The sequence below is a fragment of the Genypterus blacodes genome, unplaced genomic scaffold (assembly GCF_046128005.1).
Source record: "Genypterus blacodes isolate CSIRO-AG114 ecotype Tasmania unplaced genomic scaffold, CSIRO-AGI_Gbla_v1 ptg000316l_1, whole genome shotgun sequence".
NCBI lineage: Eukaryota > Metazoa > Chordata > Actinopteri > Ophidiiformes > Ophidiidae > Genypterus > Genypterus blacodes.
The window spans coordinates 19157-42500 of record NW_027467103.1 but is presented as its reverse complement, the minus strand read 5'-3'; the positions used below and the strand labels follow the sequence as shown (position 1 = coordinate 42500).

Below are 23344 nucleotides of genomic sequence, written 5' to 3'. Positions count from 1 at the left end.
AGATGCAGGCTCAGGCTCTGGAGGCTGCCATGGACAGCCTGGAGAGCATGGACACCATGGACACGCTGCCCATGCCCGGCTGCTTCCGCATGAGGAGTCACAGCTACGTGAGGGCCATCGACCAGGGCTGCTCCGGGGACGAGGACGGCGAGGGAGGCAGGCCGCTGCTCCTGCTGCCCTCCTCGCCGCCGCGCACCTCCGCCACCACCGTCAGGACCATCCAGAGCAGCACAGGTCAGTACGCCTCAACACTCACACACAGAGCGCTCAGGACTCAACATGGCTCACATCTGTTGTCCTCTTAACAGTGTCCATGATGATGATGATGATGATGATGATGGTGTCTTTCTCTCCAGACTAACGCAGATCAGACCCGGTCTTCATCTCTGCTGCTGGGTTACGTGATTAGGGGGAAGATTCCTCCTGGTGCTTTTGTTTAGCTTTGGTTGTGTTTGTGTGGGAAGATGAAGATGAAGATGAAGATGTGTAGATTTCACCATGAAAAACGCAGATTGGTCTCACAGATTAGACTTCCTGCCAGGGCGGCGTGCTCGTCCCTCCAGCTGTACAGTGAGCTGCTCTGTAACATGCAGGCGTCTCGTGTACGGGAGCTTCCTGCCTGCGCCGCATCAGAGCGTGACGCAGTGTAGCCACAGGGCCAACGCGCTCCACTACAGATGACCTACATGAGCCGCTCCTCAGGGACACACACACACACACACACACACACAGGGATGTATATATGATTGTTGGTATTGTTTGCTCACACACACGTGGCTCAGTGGAGTGGAGCTGCGTTTCTGCGCGGCTGAACATCGATGGCGTCCCAACGTCCAGTGAAGCGACTTCTTCCCTTCAGTCAGCACGGCTGAAATGTCACCGCCCGACTTAAATGGCTTCATTTGGCATTTTAGTGATTAACTACATAAAGACACGGACACAGAGAGAGAGAGGGAGAGAGAGGGAGAGAGAGGGAGAGAGGGAGGGAGAGGAAGTCAAGAGCTCAGGGACTTCAGCTGCTTCCTCTGCTCACTGAGGCTCAGTGAGGCTCAGTGAGGTTCTCTTCCTGTTCTCCAGCTGTTGGTTCCTCTGTCAGATCAGCTTTAGGAACACAGCTGAAGTTTGCTGCCCCCAGTGGCTGCATGGATGCATAGCTGCATGGTGAACAAGCTTCTCCAGGGGGTCCCTTCCCTCCTGTTCACACCGGTCCAGACGTTCATACGTCATATAAGTTTATAAGTTCCGTGTCTGAGTGACGGACAGCTGCAGACGCTCTGATGTTTTGGGGGAAACGGCGCCCGCTGTCACGTGGACGGTTTGTGTGTTTGCTCTTTCTAACTCTGCTGACTTTGGTGTGACTTTGGCGCCGGAGCTCAGACGCTCCTGGTGAGTCCACGGGCACGGAGCCAACCTGGAGAGGAAGGAGAGCTGGCACCGCACACATCAGGGAACTCAAGCAGAGGCTGAGGTTGTTTGCCTCTATGATGTGAACGTGTGACCCTATGAGGGGGTCAGGGGTCAAGGGGTCCTGGTGAGAGTGGAGAGTATCATCTCATACCTGCCATCACCTCCTGGCCTGTGTGTTGTGGTCTGTGTTCACCCTCAGGCGTCACACACACACTGATCCATGTCCCTCTGATGGTCCTGAGGCAGAGTCAGGCTGCAGGTCATCTGCTCTGTGACCCTTTAGGGAACAATATGATGTAATGTTTCACCTGGGCCTTGGTTGGCTTTGTGTTCCCACGGTAGAAGACAAAGAAGAATATTGAAGAATCTGTGGCTAACTTTGTGTGTAACATTGTGTGTGTGTAACATGGTTTCTCTCTTCTTCTCTTCTCTTCAGTCTCATCTTGCATCACCACCTATAAGAAGACTCCTCCCCCTGTGCCGCCCCGGACCTCCACCTGCTCCACGACCTCCAAGCCCTACATCTCCATCACGGCTCAGAGCAGCACTGAGTCTGCACAGGTAGAGCGTCAGTCACCTCCCATCACAATCAATCACTTTGATCGGCCGTCTGCACAAAACACAACTGATGTTTCTGAAGTCGCCACAAGTCAAAGTGTGTGTGTGTGTGTGTGTGTGTGTGTGTGTGTGTGTGTGTGTTCTGCAGGATGCCTACATGGAGGAAGGCGGGCCGAGAGGCGACATGACCATCCAATCAGGGCTCAGCAACTCCACAGAAAGCATCGACAGCATGAAGGCCTTGACGGCGGCCATCGAAGCCGCTAACGCGCAGGTCAGTGCCTCCGTGTGGGGGCGGAGCCACGCCGTTGCCATTTTGAAGGAAACCCAACATGTTTCTCTGTGGGGTCACGCTGAGGTTTGTCCTCCGCAGGTCCACGGCCCGGCCAGTCAGCACGTCAGCCACAGCAGCCACAGCAGCAACATGGCCGCCAGCATCGCCACACCCTCTATGCTCAGCAGGGGGCCGCTGGCCGAGGAGCTGCGACAGGAGTTCAGGAAGGAAGCACTCAGGAAGGGGAAATGCCTCTCCATAGGCATCCAGGTACTTATGAGAGGAGGAAGAGGAGAGAGAAGAGAGAAGGAGGAGGGTGGGGGGAGGGGAGGGCAGGAGGAGGAGGAGGAGGGGGGGTGGAGTGGAGAGGGCAGGAGGAGGGGGAAAGGGAAGAAAGGAGAGGACACATTCAGGTGGAATGTGACCCAGTCGTCCTCTCATGATGAAGATGTTCTGTCTTGTGTCTCCTGTAGGTGGACGGTCCAGAGGAGGTCCACATGCTGGAGGACCAACTGAAGTTCACCTCTGTGGGGATTCAAGTGGAGGATGACAGAGGGTGACTCCCTCCCTTCCTCCCTTCCTCCCTCCCTCCCTCCCTTCCTTCTTTCCTCACTCCCTTCCTTCCTCCCTCCCTTCCTTCCTTCCTCACTCCCTTCCTTCCTCACTCCCTTCCTCTCTTCCTTCCTCATTCCCTTCCATCTTTTTTCACTGCAACAGTTTATCAAACTAGAAGACCAATACAAAGAATTAAAACATACATGAAGATAGAAGTTGAGTGATGTACTAACATGTTGACCTCTGACCTTTGACCCTGTTCACTCTTTGTGTCCCCCTGGTGGTCAGGTATCGTAGGTTCAAGCGCTCCAACAGTGTGACAGCAGCAGTGCAGGTAAGAAGGAGACCATGTGTTCATCTGAGCTGCTGCTCTGTGGCCGCTCTGTGGCCGCTCTGTGGCCGCTCTCTGGCCGCTCTGCGCTCAGAACCTCTCAACTCTTACCTCCTTCCCTGTTCCCCTCCAGGCAGACCTGGACATGCCCGACCTGCTGGACACGCCTCTGGACTCCCCAAACACCGACATGGACATCCTGTCGTCCGGCGTCTTGTCCCGCCAATACTCCCACGATGCCTCCGCCTCCACCGTCAGCATCCAGGGCTCAGGGAACCACTACCACGCCTGTGCCTCCGACGAGTACGAGGACGTGGGCTTCGACCCGTCCATCCTGCCCCCCCCCGACCCCTGGATCGACAGCGTCATCGACGACCCCCTGGAGGTGGGCTATGACAGCGCCGCCATGCTGGAGGTAACTGAGTGTTCTGATCCTGTCTGTCTTCTATTAGGTGGTTGTTTGGTTTTAGATGGTTTGAGACAGGAAGTGTGAGTTCTTCTTCTCCCCTCATGTTTAGAACATAAAACACAAACTAACCCTGATGTGTCTCCTGTGTGCTGTGTGATGGTTGACTGACTGACAGGTGGTGCAGCGGTCGGTGTGTCAGAGAGACGGACGCTGGTTCCTGAAGCTGCTGCAGGCTGAGACGGACCGGATGGACGGCTGGTGTCAGCAGATGGAGATGGACCAGCGTGAGAACGACCTGCCTGATGATGGTACGAGGCTTCACACTGACATTACACACTGCAAACACCAGGTGGCACCAGTGTTCCACTGCATGTTCTCACTGTGGTTCCGTGTGCTCCTGGAGACACGTGTGACAGGCTGGCTGTGTGTCTGTGCTTGCAGTCCTCGGGAAGATGAGGAGCGCTGTGGGAAGTGCTCAGCTTCTGATGTCTCAGAAGTTTCAGCAGTTCAAGGATCTCTGTGAGGAGAACCTGGTGAGTCTGAACGAACTTTGACCTCTAAACACAACAGATGATAACAGAGGAACACGGATGAAGCCACCGTCATGTGAGCACTCCTTTTAGCTAAATATGAACAAAGTCAAATGGGAATAGTTTGTTTTTGTCCTGTGATGTTAAGATGCTCTTCATCATCATCATCATCTCATCGCTCCAATGTGCCACAGGTTTGAGCTCTAATAGAGAACTCAGCCTCATCATGTTCAGACCAACATGACTCAGCTCAACCTGAGCTCAGCTGAGGATAACAGGAACTGAAGTTACCGTAGTAACCATAGACTGTGGGCCCAACATGTCCTCTCCATCTCCTCTTCTGTTCTCCATCTCCTCCTCTGCTGCACAGCTCCCTTTGCTCCTCTTCTTTACATGTTGACCCTTAGACGTCTCCACTCTTCCTCTCTCTGTCCTCTTACTCTTCTTCATCAGTTTTAGCAGACAGATCCCTCTAAGCTTCATGCATCCTTGCCTCCTTGCCTCCCTCATGGTTCTGTTTCTTCTGCCCGGCTCAGAACCCTCACGCTCACCCTCGACCCGTGGCCTCTGACCTGGCTGGTTTCTGGGATATGCTTCAGCTCTCCATTGAGAACATAAGCCTCAAGTTTGACGAGCTTCATCAGCTCCGAGCCAATTGCTGGAGACCCCTGGACCCCCCGGAGAGAAAGGTACACACAAGCGTCCAGTGTGTCTGTGGAGGATGAGCAGAGCTCGCTCTTCTTCATCATCTGTCCTCCTCACATCCATGCTGTCCATCAGAGCTGCACCAAACGTTCTGGGTGATGAAGGGGGGGTCTTCAGACCTGGTGGGGCTTTGCTTTGGTCCAATCAGACTCATTTGTAAACATGTTGCATCAACGATTTGTTAAGGAACCAAAACGGAACAAACAAAGCAACCTGAGGGGACTGAACCCAAACCCCTCTGAACCAGAACATCCACACTGCTGTGAGAACCTCCTGAGATAGTTTGAGTGCTTCGTGTTCCTGCTGGGGTTTCTGCACACACACACACACACACACACACACACACACACACACACACACACACACACCTCTATGTGCTGCACCAGCCTGTGATGTTTGTGTTGTTCCCTGATGTTGTGCTCCTTTGTGTGGTTGATGTCTCCTTGTCTCTCCTTGTGTCTCCTTGTGTCTCCTTGTGTCTCCTGGTCTGAGTCACTCCCTCAGTCTCCTTTGGAAGTTGCAATGCAAAAATTTAAAAAGTCCACAAAAGTCATAAATGACATTCTGTGAGGTCACGTGAGGTCACTTGAGGTCACTTGAGGTCACTTGAGGTCATGTGAGGTCACGTGAGGTCACGTGAGGTCACGTGAGGTCACGTGAGGTCACATAAGGTCATGTGAGGTCATGTGAGGTCACGTGAGGTCACGTGAGGTCATGTGAGCTGCTGTGTCCACGCTCAGGTCAGATATTCAATTTGGAATTTAAAAATGGAGTTCATCTGTTTTTGCAAATGAACTCCAAAATACCACAAGAATCTAAATGTGACCAGTTTGACCTGTGTGTCCCTCTGTGTCACTCTGTGCCGCTCTGTGTCGCTCTGTGATCCTTCTGTCCCTTTGATTTATTAATCTGCCACATAAAAAGGACAAAGTACAAAATGCTAAATCTGAATTTTGTTTGAAGTATCTTTTTGTGTGTGTGATGTTGTAACGGTTGGCCGCTGTGTTGTGTGGCTCCAGCTGTGTGTGTGTGTGTGTGTGTGTGTCTCTGTGGCTTTGTGTCGGCCTCTGACTGCTTCCTGGTTTGCGCTCATCATTGTGTGTTTCTTCTTCTTCTTCTTCTTCCTTGTGCTTTCCTGTGTTAACAGTGATGGCGCTCGCTTGTTAGCGGCCTGGCATCAGTGCCAAACTGCACCTCAGGGCCTCCGTGCTTCCATCCCGTCTGTCTGTCTGCCCGTCCTTGCTTCCTCCCCGTCGCCCCTCTCTTCCTCTCTCTGGTGCTTTCTCTCTCTGTGCTGTGGCTCCATGCTAACGTCTCACATGCTAACGTCTCACATCGTCTCATCCTCACACTCACACTCCAGCTCAACATTACAGAAACACAAAGTGTAAATTGTATTTGCTAGTGAACGTGTCGCTGCAGATCTGCAGGAGGTCACAGCGACCTGCAGGGGTCAGGAGGCCTCAGACTACAGACTGAACCTGGAGTTAGATAGAGTCCAGTACTGTAGTCCAGTGTAGCACAGTACTGGACTGAAGTCGTGTGTGTAGCTGTTTGTGTAATCATGTCATGTAGTGGAGGCATCAGAGCAGCACAACCAATGCATGAGAGGAGTCTGATCAGCTGACTGACCCCTCTATATGAGACAGCAGTGGGCGCTCTGGTTACCCGGGTGACGGCGCTGCTGTCAAGTTCAGCTGTAGCACGTAGAAAACTGATTGTAGGCTCGATTGGTGGACACAGAGACTGAAGTCTGAACGTTACAAAGACAACTCTGAGCCTCAATTATAATAATGCGCACACACACACACACACACACACTCTTGTCTTTCTCCTGAAATGTTCTCCCCCCCCCCCCCCCCCCCCCCTCCCTGACCGTCCAGGAGAGACGCCTCCCCCCCCCAGTGCCAAAAAAGCCTCCTAAGGGCCCCCACCACCACCCCCCCCTGGCCCGGGACCGCTCCCTGGAGAGCTCAGAGAAGCAGAGGCAGGAGGCCAGGAAGCGTCTGATGGCCGCCAAGCGAGCGGCGTCCGTGCGGCAGAACTCTGCCACGGAGAGCGCCGACAGCATCGAGATCTACATCCCCGAGGCTCAGACCAGACTATAGGGCACGAGGCGGCCACACACGGGGTCCACGTGGAGACACACACACACACACACACACACACACACACACACACACACACACACCTCCATGCTCCTCAGCAGACCTGGAGGATCGGACCAATCACAGTCTCATTAGCTCATAAACCTCGTTTTGGCTTCTTCTTAAATTATTTAATCCAGAATACTGAGAGTTAAGTCCAGTTATGTAATTCTTGTCACTAGAGGTCACTGACATCTCCAAGTCTTTTAATCGTGCCGTTTGATTGGCTGAACTCTTTTGCTTCAGTCGCACTGGTTGGACCAACAGGTGGCGCTGTGTCTCCTTGTCTCTGAGCTTCAGACGACTATGATCCATTGATCACTGATCATCAATCATCTACCTCCACTGTGGAGATGACGGCCGGAGGGAAAGGGACGTCCTTGTGGGTGAGGACAGTAACTACCCCCCTTCCTGTCCGGTGCTACACAGCCGCCCAGTGGACATTTTCAGATTGACATGTTTGCTCAGATCAACCAGGTGCTGGTCTGCGTGTTTGTCTGTGGCACATTCATATCACACACACACACACACACACACACACACACCTGCACACACACACACACACCTGCACACACACAGACACACACACACACACACACGCACACCTGCACACACACACTCACACCTGCACACACACACTCACACCTGCACACACACACTCACATGCGCACACACACACACACACACGCTCACATGTAGACTCACACGCACACACACACACACACACACACACACACACACACACAGACACACACACACACACACACACACACACACACACACACACACACACACTAAAACACACACACACACACACACACACACACACACACACACACACACTCCCGTGGCCATATGAACACTGCAGAGTCCTGTTGTAATATAAACCCAGCGTGAGCCTTCATCACTGTTTCCTCTGGCTCGTCTTCATCACACGCTAACAAACTGCAGCAGGATTTGTTTTTTACTCCCTGGTTCTTAGTTTGGCAGTTTTGTTGGTGTGATCGCTGAGTGACAAGGTGCCGTGATCTCTGTGTAACATATAGAAGCCATATGTGTTTGACTGTGTGTGTGTGTGTGTGTGTGTGTGTGAGGATCACCTGTGTGTGTGTGTGTGTGTGCGCGGGTCACAGCTCTTTGTTTTATTTTGTTTGGGCCTCATTCATCGTCCGTGTGGACCAACATGAATCTGTGAACTGAACATCACGTAAACAAACACGCTCATGATCAGGTACAGATGACCTCATCCTAGAGGTCAGCTGGGTTTGTGGGTCCCTGTGGAGCCAGATGAGGTCCTGAGGTCGTCTCCATCTTCTGCCCCCCCCTGACCCTCAGGTCCCCTTGTTTGTTCCGCCTCTCTCCAGTCATCTTCAGACCCAGTGGACTCTATGTCCTTGTTGTCGTCGTCCGTCCATCCTGTCCTATGTTCATCACCAATCAACTAGAATCCTCATCCGGTGTTAGATCAGGTGGGATTCATCCACAAGTGTTCCTAGTGGCCATAAGTAGGGGTCACCAATCAGAAGTGGACCTTATTTAGATGAATGAGGCCCAGAGTCTTTGTGGCTGGATACAGGGTCCATGAACACAGAGCAATATGCTAGAGGAGACTATTTAAACTCTATGTAAACTCTATTTAAACTCTATTCTGGTCTATTCCAGCCTGATGACACTCAGATTGTGGCGTGACCTTCATTTCACCTCTGAAGCGACTAAAAGTTAGTTAGTAGATGTTTGATGATTTGATTCTTTTCATGTCTTTGAGTGTGACTGGTTGTGTAGGTGAATGAGAGAAGTTGCACTTTGACCTCATGACCCCCGCAGACGTTGGGAGGGTTACAGGGTCCAATCATGAATCAGCTCATGCAGTGATGGAGTGTTGGTCAAAGTGTGGCCCGTGGACCCGGTATCGGAGTCTCAACATCGGGCCCGGTAATGACGGCTAGCTGCGTTTCCGTGGAGACGCGGTCAGTAGAGCGTTTAGGCTCGTCCTCGTGCAGGTAGAGGATCGGGGAACATTCCTCAGTCTGTATTCTTTGCATTTCACGTCCAACTGAACAGTTATGGCGGGGGGGGCTGGGGCTAGCTAGAGTAGGCTATTTACTCAATCCACAACGTGCTGCAAACTGGTGCTAAAACTAAGACTGAGCTTAGCCTGATTACGCTCTGACTCAGACCAGTGGGACAGACATGGGACAGGTGCTGTGTGTGTGAACCAGACTACTTGTTGCCCACACAGTCACCGCCCACACAGTCCCCGCCCACACAGGCCCCGCCCACAATGCCCCGCCTACAAGGCTCCGCCCACACGGTCCACAGCAGCTACGTTTCCAAACTGGCACCAAGACATTTGGATGTAAACATAGCGATGCTCTCTAGCTAGCAGACTTTTAGACTCGAGCGCTCATGAGCCATAACACCACCGTCTCTGTCTGTGATGATGTCATCGGATGATGTCATCCTTACTGTTACTCTAGATTTTACTGCCATTTCTCATTTTTCCAGAGCAAAATCCTGTAAATCCGTCGTAAAGATTCAAACAAATTCTTTAAAAAAAGAAATGCTGATGAAAATCTAAGTATATTTTGTAAACTTGTGTTGTGTGTGTGTGTACAGACTGATTACCTCTGTGTTAAAGCGACAGTGAGCCATAAGCAGTCGATACGTTTACTGGCACCTCCCACTTTGATCCTACTCTGATGAAGGCAACGAGCGCTAAGCTACGATCGCGTCGGTGTGACCTCAGAGTGTGGTCGCCATAGCAACCGCTATGCTCAGCTAAACTCTGAGTCTTTAGTTCCCTCGTGAGCGAGCGCCGGCTCAGGACGCCGGCTCATCACGTGAGGAACAGGAGGCTGCAGGGCCACGTGAGCGTCCTCACATGTGCGTGGCTGTGTTGTTGTTGTATGATGTTGATCTAAATGACGGGCGGTTGATGAGAGCGTGAGACCTTCATCATCCTCACCTGTTGCCTTGGTCACAGTGCAGAGTCAAAGTGTTGGTGTGTGGAGTGTGTGTGTGTGTGTGTGTGTGTGTGTGTGTGTGTGTCTCTCTGGTGTTCAGTAGCATCGTCTCGTCTGTCTGACAGGAGAAGGACCGGGGTTCCCAACCTGTGGGTCAGGACCCCAGCAGGTTCAAACAGCCACCTGTGTTTTCTCTCCAGGCGTTGCCATGACGTCACCGCCCCCTCGTGTTGTTCCTCAGCCTCCCTGTACGTTTTCACATCTGACTCCTGCTCGTCCTCGGCTTGGACCTGGCGACCCCCCTGCAGGCCCGAGGCTTCAGGTCCTGAGGTGTTTGTGAACATGAAGCCTCTTTGTTTCATTGTAATGTTGGAGGAGGAAGTGATGTTGTGTCTGACACACTGTGACCTCAGAGCCTCGCTGAGCTTCTTCTTCACGGCTCCTTACATACTGAGGGATCGTTTCTGTGTCTGTGTGGAGACGACAGGGCCGCACCAGGGGAACAACTTCTTCTCCTCGTTCCCAACTCGTCCAAACACCAGAGCTCTGATGGACAGGTGTCCGTCTGTCTCCATCCTGTGGCTGAATGAACCCACGCACAAACGTTGCCACGCTACTCACAACCTTTCCAAAGTACGGTCGGCTGTAAAGAGTTTAACGTCTCAACCCAGAATGACATCGACTGATTTACGCTCTGATCCCAGAGGAGGAACGGACGGACGGACAGACGGACGGACGGACGGACAGACGGACGGACAGACGGACGGACGGTCAGGCGGACGGTTGAAGTAGAAACCAAGCAGACACTCCATGCTCCGCGGGGTTTGATATTTAAGTTGTGAACACGTAGGAGACGACAGCTTTGGTGTGAGAACCTCCAAGCGTACGCGCGTCAGCCGGCCCAACGTTGAGTTAGAGGCGGATCTGTGTGTGCGTTTTCCTCAGGAAGAGGCGGGAAATGTCTTTGACAAAATCAGGGTCTCCCCTGTGTGTGTGTGTGTGTGTGTGTGTGTGTGTGTGTGTGTGTGTGTGTGTGTGTGTGTGTGTGTGTGTGTGTGTGTGTGTGTGTGTGTGTGTGTGTGTGTGTGTGTGTGTGTGTGTGTGTGTGTGTGTGTGTGTGTGTGTGTGTGTGTGTGTGTGCGTGTGTGTGTGTGTGTGTGTGGTCTCTCTAAAGTGCTTCCTCACTTCCTGGTTTATACTGTGCGTCTCCAGTCTCTCTCTGTACATTAGAGCCATGTGGGACTGATTTCTTGTGTTTGTACAGAAAGGCGTTTCCTGTTTCATGATGCATGCAGACACAATATTATTACTTATGGATCTATATCTAAGTTTAAAACATGTATTTGGTTCATTTAGGCTATTTATTATTTATAGTTTCTTTTAGCAGTCTGAGATTCTGTTGAAGTGCTCTGTCATTCTATTTGGATCTTTAGTTGTATTGTAAAGGAAGGACTATACAGGACGTCCATATCTATTGATGAAGCCACAATAAAATGAATCATCAACTCTTCATCAGGTTGTTTTCACTGGACGATGACTCAGCGTTTCACACACGAACACAGAAGAAGGGCCGGCGCTCCGCTGAGCGTTAGAATATCACAAACACTCCCAGCTCAAAGTGTGTGAACATGAAGAAGGGAACACGCCTCGGTGCTGCTCGATCAGACCAGCAGGGGGCAGCAGAAACCAATTTAGTTCATCCTGTTTAACTCAAGTGCTATTTGTGACTCAATCGTTGAAAGCATTAACTGACGCACCAAGCGTCCAGCGGGGCTGCGGCGGCTCTGAGTTCCGCTTCCGCTCCGCTCTCGCGTTGCACTTTTCAAACAAACACCACTGAAAGCTCCTCGCGTCATGAATGTGGACGTGTTCTTCGCTTTGGCCACGTGATGGCGCCACCGTGCCGAGTATGAGGAGTCGGGTCGTGTCTGCTGCAGGACCCGCAGACCTGCAGGTCCTCTGTGGCCCTGAACCCAAGGTACGGGATCAGATGTAAATAAAGGCAGAATCATATTTAACATCAATAAGCATGTTTGTGTCATTTCCCTGTATTATCACGTGTATGTGAAGTATTTAGTTGTTATTTTTTCTTACAGCACATTCCTGAAGTGACTGCACTCCGGTCCCTTTATGTGCTGGAACATGGACCAACCTAAACCCTGCGCTGGACCACGTATTGAGCCCCACGAGCAGCTGCTCAGGGCCCCCATGAAGGTCAGAGCCCCTCTGAAGGTCAGGACCCCTCTGAAGGTCAGGGTCTATATATTTGAATCCTTATATTCTCTGTGATTTAGCTCTAATCAGCTGTGTGATTGTGTGAGCAGCTTATGATGATGTCGTCAATCAGTATGAATGCTTTTTAACATCAAACACATTTTAATGTCCCAAAGACAATTTCACTTTAATTTGATCAACTGAACTCCAGACAGGAGAGGTTTTGTCTCCACAGAGCTCCATTAACCCCTGCGCCCCCTGCTGGCCAGTAAAGGTCTCAGGGGAACTCCTCACTTAGGAACAATAAAGGATTTCCTATTAAAATGGCCAACACGTAAAGGTTATACTGAGGGGAGGAGATGGATCACAGCAAGATGTTAAATTACTGCTCAGTCAATCCCTTTAATTTGTCATTAGTCATCCAGACGAGTAATCCTCTTTCACCGCAGATTACAGGGATTACAACTGTGTGGGAGGATTAACTCCACATTCATCTGCTGCCCTTCACTTTCTGCTTTTCCTCTCCAGCTTTTCTCCTGAGGCCAAGAGACGACGACCACACCAACATACAAGATACCAACAAGATGCCACCAAGGTCCTGTGAGGTACAGAGAGGAAGGGGCTGTAAGGATGGAATATAAACTGTTGAACATGACTTCATTCAAGATTAACATAACCAACAACAACAATAATCATAACAATAATAATAATAATAGTAATAATAATAATAATAATAAATTGTTAGGTTGATGGCAGATTTATTTTAAATCTTTATTTTTTTATTCATTTAATATAGTTTAATATATTATAGTAAAATAATATTCAGTAATATTTTGTCCTTTAGATGTAATGATAATAAATCCTAACCAGCTGCAGCATGTTTTAGTAAAGCTAACACATGTTGCTCCTCCAAACAGAGTTACAGACACACTCATAATAATAACATCAATATGATTATAATCTTAAATATAATGTCAAAGCTCATCAATCATGTTCCGTTCATATATCGATGTTTGAGCTGCATGGTTTATTAGTTTATTTGAGTGGAGAGACGCAGCAGAACAAGAACACAAACAAGTCAACAAGAGAAATGAAAGCGACTGAGCTCCACAGAGTCCAGATCATTTATTTAGATAAGGAACAAAGAACACGGAGAGATTCGATCAAACTTCGTTAAAGACATAAACATTAAGCAAACAAGTGTATTGATGAAAGTAGGCTGTATTGATCGGTGATGAGGAGGAGCTGCTCTTCATCTTCTAATTGTAGTGACTAAATGTTTACAGCCCCCCGCCCCCCCCCCCTCTGCGGGGAGTCCAGTCTGCAGACCGAGGGGCCGCATGGGAACCGGAACACTTGCTCCGCTCGCGCAGGCGGCCGCGTGCGTGAGGCGCGCACAGAATGGCAGCACGTTCATCAATGAGACCGCGTGGAGCGCGCGGTCACGGTGCGTTAGAAACCCGCACGGTTCGAATTACGAGCGGCTTTTCACCGAGGGAGGGGGCGGGGAGCACACACACTTAATGTGCACCGACCAGACACTCACACACTGACTCTCACACAATCACACACACACTCTCTCTCTCTCTCTCTCTCTCTCTCTCACACACACACACACACACACACACACACACACTTCATACAGGCACACGTTAGCACTTGTGAGGCAGGTTGGAGAGTGCGGGTCTCTGAATGGACTCTAATGGATCCATGTTGTTTCTTCTTCTGCAGCACAAAGATAGAAGTTCTGCCCTCCACAATAAAAGCTCAAAGTCTCCCGAATCCAGTCACTGAACTGTGTTATGCTATAATGATAATGAGGCTTAAGGTCAGAGGTCAACGTGTGAGTATCTACTTAACCTTCTATATTCCTGCAGGGAGCTTTTAGGCATTAACCCTTCATGGATCCATTCAAACACCTGCTGTAAAAAGGGCCGTGGCCTCCTTCTGCCAGGTAGTGCTCCTCCTGGTTACTGCTGGTTGATCTTCTCACTCCAAACATCTCAACAATACTCCAACAAAGACACATCATGTCAGTAAAGCTGCAGCGTATCACTTTAATATTCAGTCACTTTAACCGAGTCTCACCAATGTTTATCATCATTCTCTGTGTTCAGATCTGTTCTCCTGTCTGTTTTCACTCATGTTGAGCAGCTCCAGTTTACATTTGGGCCTCAAATGTTTGAACCCTCAGTCACACAGTCAAATGTCTCACTGCCCTGGATTCATTGAGTCCATTCATTTAGGCCACGCCCACTTTGCTTACTAGATAATTTTACCATATTTTATATATTTTTTGCACACTTGATCCAAGCCAGACTGAAGCTTTATCTTTGCTTCGTGTTTCTCTTTACTGCTCTGCTGTATTTGGCTGTAAAGTTGAGTGGGCGTGGCTTATTCTCCACAAAGTGCTGCATCTCATGAATTCATTAGTTTACTGTAACTAAAGATACAAACATCAGGGGAGTGTAAGTGTGTGTGTGTGTGTGTGTGTGTATTATACATTCGTGGAACCTGTTGGACTAAATTAATCAAAGTAAATTGAACGTTTTATTTGTTTGCCTCGTTCTGTGTCACTGTGTCACTGTGTCACTGTGTGTGTGTGTGTGTGTGTGTGTGTGTGTGTGTGTGTGTGTGTGTGTGTGTGTGTGTGTGTGTGTGTGTGTGTGTGTGTGTGTGTGTCGCACTTTGTCTTACAGCTTCATTATGTAGACAGCAGCTCAGGCCTCATTTATAACGCCGCGCCGTGTTGCGCTGCCTGATCGGGACACAAGTGGTCTTCTTCCCACGGACGCGGCCCCGCGGAGCAGCTTTCCACTGCCCCCCACGCGCACGCGCACGGCCCTCCTCTCCAAAGCTCCTTTCTCTGCGCGGAACAAAGTGCAGCCTCCTCTCTGAAAGGCGTCAAAGGACGCAGACCTGCAGCTCTGCGCTCACCGGGCTGCGTTAATTTGTCGCGTGAGGTGTCAGAGAGGCGCGCGCCCCGGGGCCACCATACTGCGCTTTTATCTGGAGACCAGTTCTCCCAGTCAACCGCACTGGCGGGCACAAGTGGCGCGTCGGCCACTTTACTGGTGCGTGTATTTACGGCAGGAGCGCTGCCCACTTACGGCACAATAAATGACGGAGGTGAGAGTGTGAAGAGTGTAAGAGAAGAGGAAGAGGAAGAGGCTGGTTCATGTAGATGTATGAGGACTTGATTAGTCTTTCTGGGTTCCCCACCCTCAGATTAGCAGATGGGAATCAGGTGCAGTGATGTAGGATGAGAGGATCCATGCTTTCCCTCAATGATTGATTGATTTCTCAGTTTTTAAACGTTTCCTTTCCCTCTGTGATGATGGAAGGTAAAGTTTGAGTGACGCTTTGTTGTCCCACGGCCACAGGTCTCCAGCCTGTGGTGCCTGTGCTGCCTTGGCCAAAGGCAGCGGCAGGAGCATGAACCTATGACGCGCAGGCTTTATGTGTTTATAATAGTATCAAAAACCTTCACAACAATCTGTAACTGAGGAGCAACAGTTTGTAGAAAGCAGTGAATGAGAGCAGAGTGTGTGTGTGTGTGTGTGTGTGTGTGTGTGTGTGTGTGTGTGTGTGTGTGTGTGTGTGTGTGTGTGTGTGTGTGTGTGTGTGTGTGTGTGTGTGTGTGTGTGTGTGTGTGGCTTCATGTTTCATGATGCTACATAAAGAGTCAAACTCTCCCTGTAATAAACATCCGGCCTCCTTAGGAAGAAGAGTGTCTGATTATAAACCTGTACATTAGATCATGTGGTCTTTAAAGTAAAACAGGACGGAGTTATTGTTTCATTCCTTCATTAGAGCGTAAACATGTTATTTATATTTTCCCTTTATTGTCCCTTAAACATCTAAACCCGGTGTGACACTCTGATGATGAATGTCTTCTTATCATTCGTGACGTTTTGTTGTCAGAGCGTGAGAGCGAAGCTTTGGGGGGCGTGGCTTATCTCGAGGTGCGCCTCGCGGACCGAGCTGTGATTGGTTGGCGTTGGTGGCGAACGGCACGCGACCCTGGATGTCGCTATAAAGCCTCCTCGCGTGCCGCTTCTTCTACTCCCACTAAGTGTGTGACGCTCAGAGGAGCAGAGGAGCCCGAGGCTGAGACCATGGACGCCGTGACGCTGGACCCTTTCTCTGCGCTGGACTCTTTCTCCTCCCCTCCTTACTTCGACGATGACGACTTCTTCACCGATCAGTCGTCCAGAGACGGACACATGGACACGGACGACTTTCTGGACGACGACGTGGACTTCCTGAGCAGCCACTTCCAAGACTACCACAGCAGATCCGCGCCGCACGATGGCGACTACGACATCGGTAACTTGTCCTTCTCCTCCTCGTCCTCCACCTTCTCGTACGGCTGCGCCGGAAGCACCCCGGACCTCTCCCCGCAGATGGGGAGCCTCGACGGCAACGCGTTGCTGAAGCGGCGCAGGCGGCTGCGCTCTGAGATGGAGATGCAGCAGCTGCGGCAGGCGGCCAACGTGCGGGAGAGGCGCCGGATGCAGTCCATCAACGACGCCTTCGAGGGTCTGCGCTCCCACATCCCCACGCTGCCCTACGAGAAGCGCCTCTCCAAGGTGGACACGCTGCGTCTGGCCATCGGCTACATCAACTTCCTGGCCGAGCTCGTGCAGTCCGACCTGCCAATCAGGAACTCCAGCAGCGACGCGCACACGCAGCCCAAGAAAGTCATCATCTGTCACCGAGCAACGAGTGAGTGCGAGACACACCTGCACACACACACACACACACACACACACACACACACACACACACACACACACACACACACACACACACACACACACACACACACCGATTCAAGACGTAATCCAGTTCTGTAACCCTGTGAGTGTTTTGCATGGATTCGTTTCTTGATTTCGTGGTGAAACATAAGGCTCCTGGTCCCTGTGGTCGCTGCTCACACACCTGTAGCTGTTTGGCTCTTTATTATATTTATATCTCCTAAAGTTCCCTGGCCTTCCAAACTCAGACCAACACAAACACACCAGTGAACGCTTCTTAAGGTAACCTTCCTCTAACCAGCTGTGTCTTCCTCTCCGCCCTGCAGGATCCCCCTCCCCCAGCGACCCGGACTACGGCCTGCCCCCCCTGGCCGGTCACTCTCTGTCCTGGTCAGACGAGAAGCAGCTCCGTGAGCAGAACATCATCCGCACCGCCAAGGTCTGGACCCCCGAGGACCCCCGCAAACTGCACGGCAAAGCGGGCCTGACGGACATAGAGAACGAGCCCCCCTTCGGCCTGGTGGCCTAGAGGCGGGCCGGGTCTGGAGCGCAGTTGTCCCCTGATGCGCTCTGTGGCGCGTTGTAAACGTTGAGCACCGTGTGAGTTCATGAGGCTGATGTTGTGTCAGTGTTGTAAATATTTATATGACGTCATTTGTCATTCTTATTTTTGTAATTCGCACCTGGCAATCATGTATTTAATTTTTCATAATTTGTGATAATATATGTTTTTAATTTAAAGGCAATGAGATGGAAACTATTTTTATATTGTTGTACAATGATTTATATTTATCTACATTTTGCAAATAAAAGCACCTAATGAATCTAAACACGTTGTTCTGGTTGATCTCCTCTAATTCTGTTCCTCTGCTTGTTTGACTTTATTCTTTATAAAAACGACCCAGGAAAAATATTCAAACTCAACTTTAATATGAAGACATTTAGCTTCATGATGATGATGATGATGATTTAGAATCAGAACGAAATATGGAGACAAAATAAACACAAATAAAACAAATAAAAAATCATCTGTTGTGCATAAAGACACAAAGATTCCCCCTTTAGAATAAATATTCAATTCATAAATATAACTGCTGCTGTTTACTCTACTGAAGGGTTTGGATGTCATAAACAATATTTAAGTATTAAAGAGTTTGACTGTGATTCAGAGTTCACATGAACAAAATGTGAGATGAGAAGCAGTTAACGATCAATCAATCAATCAATCAATCAAATAGACTTCTCCTTTATTTAAGCTGAGGCTCAATCCTCACATTTACTCTGGATTTTCTAACATTTCTATTTTGTCCTTGTATATTTGTCTCTATATTTATATATTATGTGATAAACATTCTCGATATATTATATTTCATTTATAAATAAGACTTTATTTCAGATACACACTGAAGTTACAGGAGTTATATGAGCAGATAAATATAATTTGCAGAAATAATACATTTAAATTGCTAAATAAATTGAAATACTCCAATAAATCACAAATTCTCCTTCAACATATATACGTGCATTTATAATATATAATATATAAGTTTGAAGTATACAGTAAGTGTGTGTATAAAGTATATAAGTGAGTATATTAGTGTGTGTGACAGTATTAAGCATATGAATCATTTGTGCTTCTGTACTGTGTGTGTGTGTGTGTGTGTGTGTGTGTGTGTGTGTGTGTGTGTGTGTGTGTGTGTGTGTGTGTGACAGATTGAGACACACTGAGGCTTTAAACACTCAGCAGACAGCAGCTTTGCTCTTAATTAAAGGTTGGCGCAGTGTGAGTGACATGAATATGCAGATGTATGCAGATGAGCGCAGTGACGGAGTCCAGCTCAGCTCAGCGCTCAGTGACGCGGCTGTCATGCGGCTCAATGCGGCCTCAATGCGGCTCTGTGCTGCCAGGTGCTGCCACCGCCATTTTTCCCGTGGTAGCGGCGTCTCAGCCCCGCGTCCAGGCCCCCCCCCCCCCTAACGGAGCAGGCATATATGCTAACGTGCGGCGGAGCAGGCGGGACTCTGCGGACAGAGCGGATTAGGAGCCGGCGGGTCAGTCAGGTAGGACACGTGACAGACTGAGAACTAGCGATACGGTGTTTAAAGGGAAGTTTAGATTTAGGAGATGTTGTTTCGTTTTAATGTTGCCTTCTCGGTGACGTCACTCACAGTTGACGACTCCTTCATTTTACGAAATGAACTCAAACGAAATAACACGCATCTGATATTAATAATAAGATTTATTATTATTATTTTGATTATTATTATTATTATTACTTTCCCAATCCAAGAAGGGATTTTTTTATTACAGCAGTTAAAGATCGAGTAGAGGTAAAGAGTGAAGTGAGAGAATGTAGACGGTCTAAAAGTACATAAGTATATATTATATTTATACATGCATTCATCAGTAAGTGACTGTGGTGTGGATTTAGATTTAAAGAGGATTTTTGTCAAATATGAGCTGCAGCAGGAAGTTCAGTTATTTATTTAAACTTTTCACACTGGCTGAGTGAAGGAAACGAGGCAAAGCTCTGAGTGTGTGTGTGTGTGTGTGTGTGTGTGTGGACCAGATCCATGATGAATGTGTGACATGTTGGTAACTTTTAGAGCCCTAAAATCAAATTCTTTGTTTCCATCTTTGTATCCATCTATAAAGGCCTATTATTATTATTATTATTATTATTATTATTATTATTATTATTATTATTATTATTATTATTATAATTAAGGCATATTAGTTCGGTTTTTAATGTTTCCAGAACTTGTGAAGTGTTTTCTTGCTGTACCTTTTAGATTCCCTCTTGTTTGTGCTGTTTCCATAGAATGGAGTGGGCGTGGCGTATTATGCATCTCATGAATATATTAGCGGGCTGTAACTAAACTTGAGCACACGTGACGTCACCTGATGGTGGCGCTGTGACTACAACACTTACATGTGTTACAATTACACTTCCTCAGCAACCTTGGAAACAAAAGAGAGGAAATTTCCCTGAATTAAAATCTGTAATTATAAAAGTAAAGAATGAGTGCAAATGAATGAATGTTATACACACACACACACACACAGAGAGAGAGAGAGAGAGAGAGACAGAGAGAGACAGAGAGAGACAGAGAGAGAGAGAGAGAGAGAGAGACTGAGAGAGAGAGAGACAGAGAGAGAGAGAGACAGAGAGAGAGAGAGACAGAGAGAGAGAGAGAGAGAGAGAGAGAGACAGAGAAAGAGAGAGAGAGAGAGAGAGACAGAGAGAGAGAGAGACAGAGAGAGAGAGAGACAGAGAGAGAGACAGAGAGAGAGAGAGAAAGCGAGAGAGACAGAGAGAGAGAGAGAGAGAGAGAGAAAGCGAGAGAGACAGAGAGAGAGAGAGAGAGAGAGAGAGAGAAAGCGAGAGACAGAGAGACAGAGAGAGAGAGAGAGAGAGAGAGATGTTGTCATAGTGTCCCAGCAGCTCAGAGGTGTAAATGTTTATTAAGATCTAAATCTTCTTTAGCAGCATGAACCAATAGAAATCCTCTAATCCTCCACTAAAGGCGTCAAATCCGCTTTACAGCCTCGCGACACGGAGGCTCAACCAGATTACAACCAAAACCTTCTGTGATCCTTATCCACCCCTGCGTTCAAACATGGGGTCGAAACCCTACGTGGTGTGTGTGTGTGTGTGTGTGTGTGTGTGTGTGTGTGTGTGTGTGTGTGTGTGTGTGTGTGTGTGTGTTTACATTTATATTTATATTCATAGCTTTTATCCAAACATATGAGAGTTGAGTATAAAGTAAATGAGAACTCTAGAGACAAGAAGCTCTGAGTTAGGGGAACAAGGAGGCGGTATGATGGAGAGCGAGGTTTGGTTTGTCCCCTCGTGCACGCGCTTCATCTTCAGTGTTTAAAGATCAGAAGATAATTAAAGGTTACATCAGAGATCAAACTCTCTGTCTGTGTTTATCTCATGCTTCTGTGTAAAACATTTAACTCACAAAATAAAATAAGACAATGACATAAAGAATAAAATAAGTGAAATAAGGAAACAAATAAGGAAATGAGCATAAAACCAAACCAGGGGGGAATGCGAGCACATGGTGTGAATTTATTGTATTCATTCTCCACCGTTGCGTCTCTGTCTGTGTGTGTGTGTATGTGTGTGTGTGTGTGTGTGTGTGTGTGTGTGTGTGCGCGCTCCCAGACCGCAGGCTCGCCCGGGTGCTCAGTGAGCGCACGGAGAGCCTGGTAACCAACAGGTGTCTGCTCGCTCGTCCTTCCTCCTCGCCATGCGTCTTCTCCTTTGACGCGACCTTTTCAATCTAAATTACATCTTTATGAGGGCGCTGGAACTGATCAGTCCCCGCGCCGCTGCTCCCAGGATGCACCTGGTAGCTCAAACTTTGTCTCCTTTCACGTCCTCACTGTCTGAGTCCCTGCACAGCAGCTGCCTAAAAGCAAGCAAAGCGTCTTCGAGACGGGTTGGCACCGTTTTCCGCGTCTTTAATGTTCCATCAGCCATTGTCCGGGGCACAATATGGCAACTGTAAAGCATGACGTTTTGCAATAATAAAACACAATGTCAATGATGTGACACCGGGCTGAAAGCGCGGCGCGGGTCAGCGGGCCGAGCTTCTCCCCTGCGTTTGTTTTGTGCGCCCGCAGCCAATTAACAGCGAGCTCCTCTCGCTCTGCCTTGATAAGCCAATTAAATTTATGTCTGCTAATTTTTCAAGGAGAGAAAAGGAGGAGGATTCGCTGTTTTCTCCTCCTCGCAGCAGCGATTTGCTTGGCGTCACCTGGCGTCTCCTCGCCGGGTGCCCCCCCGTCACCATACGGCTCTCACCGGCCCGCGCCTTTGTTTCCCGCGTTGATCACTCACCACCGCGGAGATTGAACAAAAATCCTCTATTAGCTATGTTTTGTGTCATATTTTGATCCGCCAGATTAAGCAGATGCTGCGATTGTAGGATCCAAACTGTAGGGCCCCTCAAGTCTGAAAGAGAGGCGGGATGCGAGCACACAGAGGAAAAAAAAAAAAAAAAGAGAAGCTCTGGGCACATCTTCAGACGAATGGAACGTTTAGGAGCCATAAACAGACTTCAACCTGCTCTATTTCAGCCTTTGTGTTGTTTGTGAATAATTCATGTTAATAGGCACAGGTCTGTATACTTTGAATGCGGGAGCACAGGTGCGGAGTGACAGGATGAATAACCGGCCCTGATTTTTGCCAAAGCTCGAGGGCTCTTGTCCAGAGTCTCCAAGCTGATGGAAAATATTGTCATCTCTTTGATTCGCAGCATTACTTTCACCGCGAACAAAGACGCGTGATGAAAAGCTTATATGCTGCGGCGGAACGGCCGGTGACGGTGCCGCTTCAGCCCGCTGAAAGAAAGAGAAAGAGGCGAGTCAATGGCGAGGCGCGCTCCTGGTTTTGTGCGCAAGTGCTCCATCTAACTCAAATAAAGGAGCCTTTCCAACTTTTAAAGGACCACTTTTTGCCTTTAATAATGGCTGGACGGCTGTAGCCATTAAGCATATGGTGCGAAGGCGCTGCTCCTTTGTCCCGGGAAGCCCTTCAGATACTAACTTGTCTTCTTTCCGGGATGTTTAACTTCTCAAAGCAGCAACTTTATGCGCAGCAACAAGTGGCTCGGAGCGCGCGAGCCGCATGCAGCCTCCCATTGAGAGGCTCGACTTGGCAAACAGGAGAGTAATAAAAGAAGAATGCGTGTCTCTGTGTGTGTGTGAAGCCGGATTATTACACACTTTATCCTCAATATCTCACCTTGGATTTCTTCCAAAGGACTGTTCTTTTGGAGCACTCATCGCCATGGTAACGCGCGGAGAGACTGGTGCCGGGCTGTGTGTGCCCGCGTGTGTGTGTGTGTGTGTATGTGTGTGTGAGTGAAGGGAAAAGGCTTTTCTGCTTTTCTTCCTTTTCTTTACTCGACACTTTCCTCTCTAACGACCGGTTTGTCTTCATTCATTCCGGTTTCACTTGTTGCGAGTTCGTGCGTAAAAGCGTTTCCTGTGTTGGGGCTCAGCTCGTTGCGCGCAGGTGCGTGTGCACGCGCTGCGTGTCCGTCACCTGCGGAAGCGGCGTGGGACATGTGACCAGCAGCCGCAGCTTCAGGTGAGCGTCCGGCTCTCTGCGCCTCACGGGATCGATCCCAAACAGGAAACACTCCAAGGCCCAGACGCGTCTCCGCTCCCTGCGCGTCACGAGGCTTCCGGCCCCGCAGGTCATCACTGGGTCACTGTCCATTCAGGTTCCGAACTCTCACAGTCTGTGTGAGATCTGATCCAGCTCAGCTTGAGTCCCGTGTGGTTCCTCTGCAGCCTCTCAGGTCTCTCAGGTCCCTCAGGTCCCTCAGGTCCCTCAGGTCTCTGGAGCTCTGACGCTGCTGTTTGCTTTCATCGCTTTGCTTCTATTTGATCGTCCATGTTGAACTTACTGACACTTTAACTGACAGATTGTTTTAAATGTCTTGTGATCTTTAATCTGTTGTCTTCATGT

At 49.1% G+C, this 23344-nt stretch overlaps 2 protein-coding genes across 2 annotated transcripts in view; both read left to right on the top strand.

Annotated features, from left to right (window-relative positions):
* dlgap1a (discs, large (Drosophila) homolog-associated protein 1a) overlaps window positions 1-9131 on the top strand; it is a 23988-nt gene extending 14857 nt beyond the window's left edge. Inside the window, exons 6-16 of the mRNA XM_076137447.1 lie at window positions 1-234; window positions 1844-1968; window positions 2114-2239; window positions 2339-2509; window positions 2713-2795; window positions 3083-3128; window positions 3259-3540; window positions 3710-3842; window positions 3976-4067; window positions 4601-4753; window positions 6653-9131. The exon at window positions 1-234 is cut by the window's left edge and continues 58 nt beyond it. Of these exons, the coding sequence (XP_075993562.1) occupies window positions 1-234; window positions 1844-1968; window positions 2114-2239; window positions 2339-2509; window positions 2713-2795; window positions 3083-3128; window positions 3259-3540; window positions 3710-3842; window positions 3976-4067; window positions 4601-4753; window positions 6653-6877 (1670 nt within the window). The 3' untranslated portion in view covers window positions 6878-9131. The remainder of the gene's footprint in view (window positions 235-1843; window positions 1969-2113; window positions 2240-2338; window positions 2510-2712; window positions 2796-3082; window positions 3129-3258; window positions 3541-3709; window positions 3843-3975; window positions 4068-4600; window positions 4754-6652) is intronic.
* Window positions 9132-16211: 7080 nt separating this feature from the next.
* On the top strand, window positions 16212-17382 carry ptf1a (pancreas associated transcription factor 1a). The gene is made up of 2 exons (XM_076137453.1): window positions 16212-16821; window positions 17180-17382. Exons 1-2 carry the CDS (start codon window positions 16212-16214, stop codon window positions 17380-17382), a joined length of 813 nt encoding a protein of 270 aa, XP_075993568.1.
* The last annotated feature ends 5962 nt before the right edge of the window (window positions 17383-23344 follow it).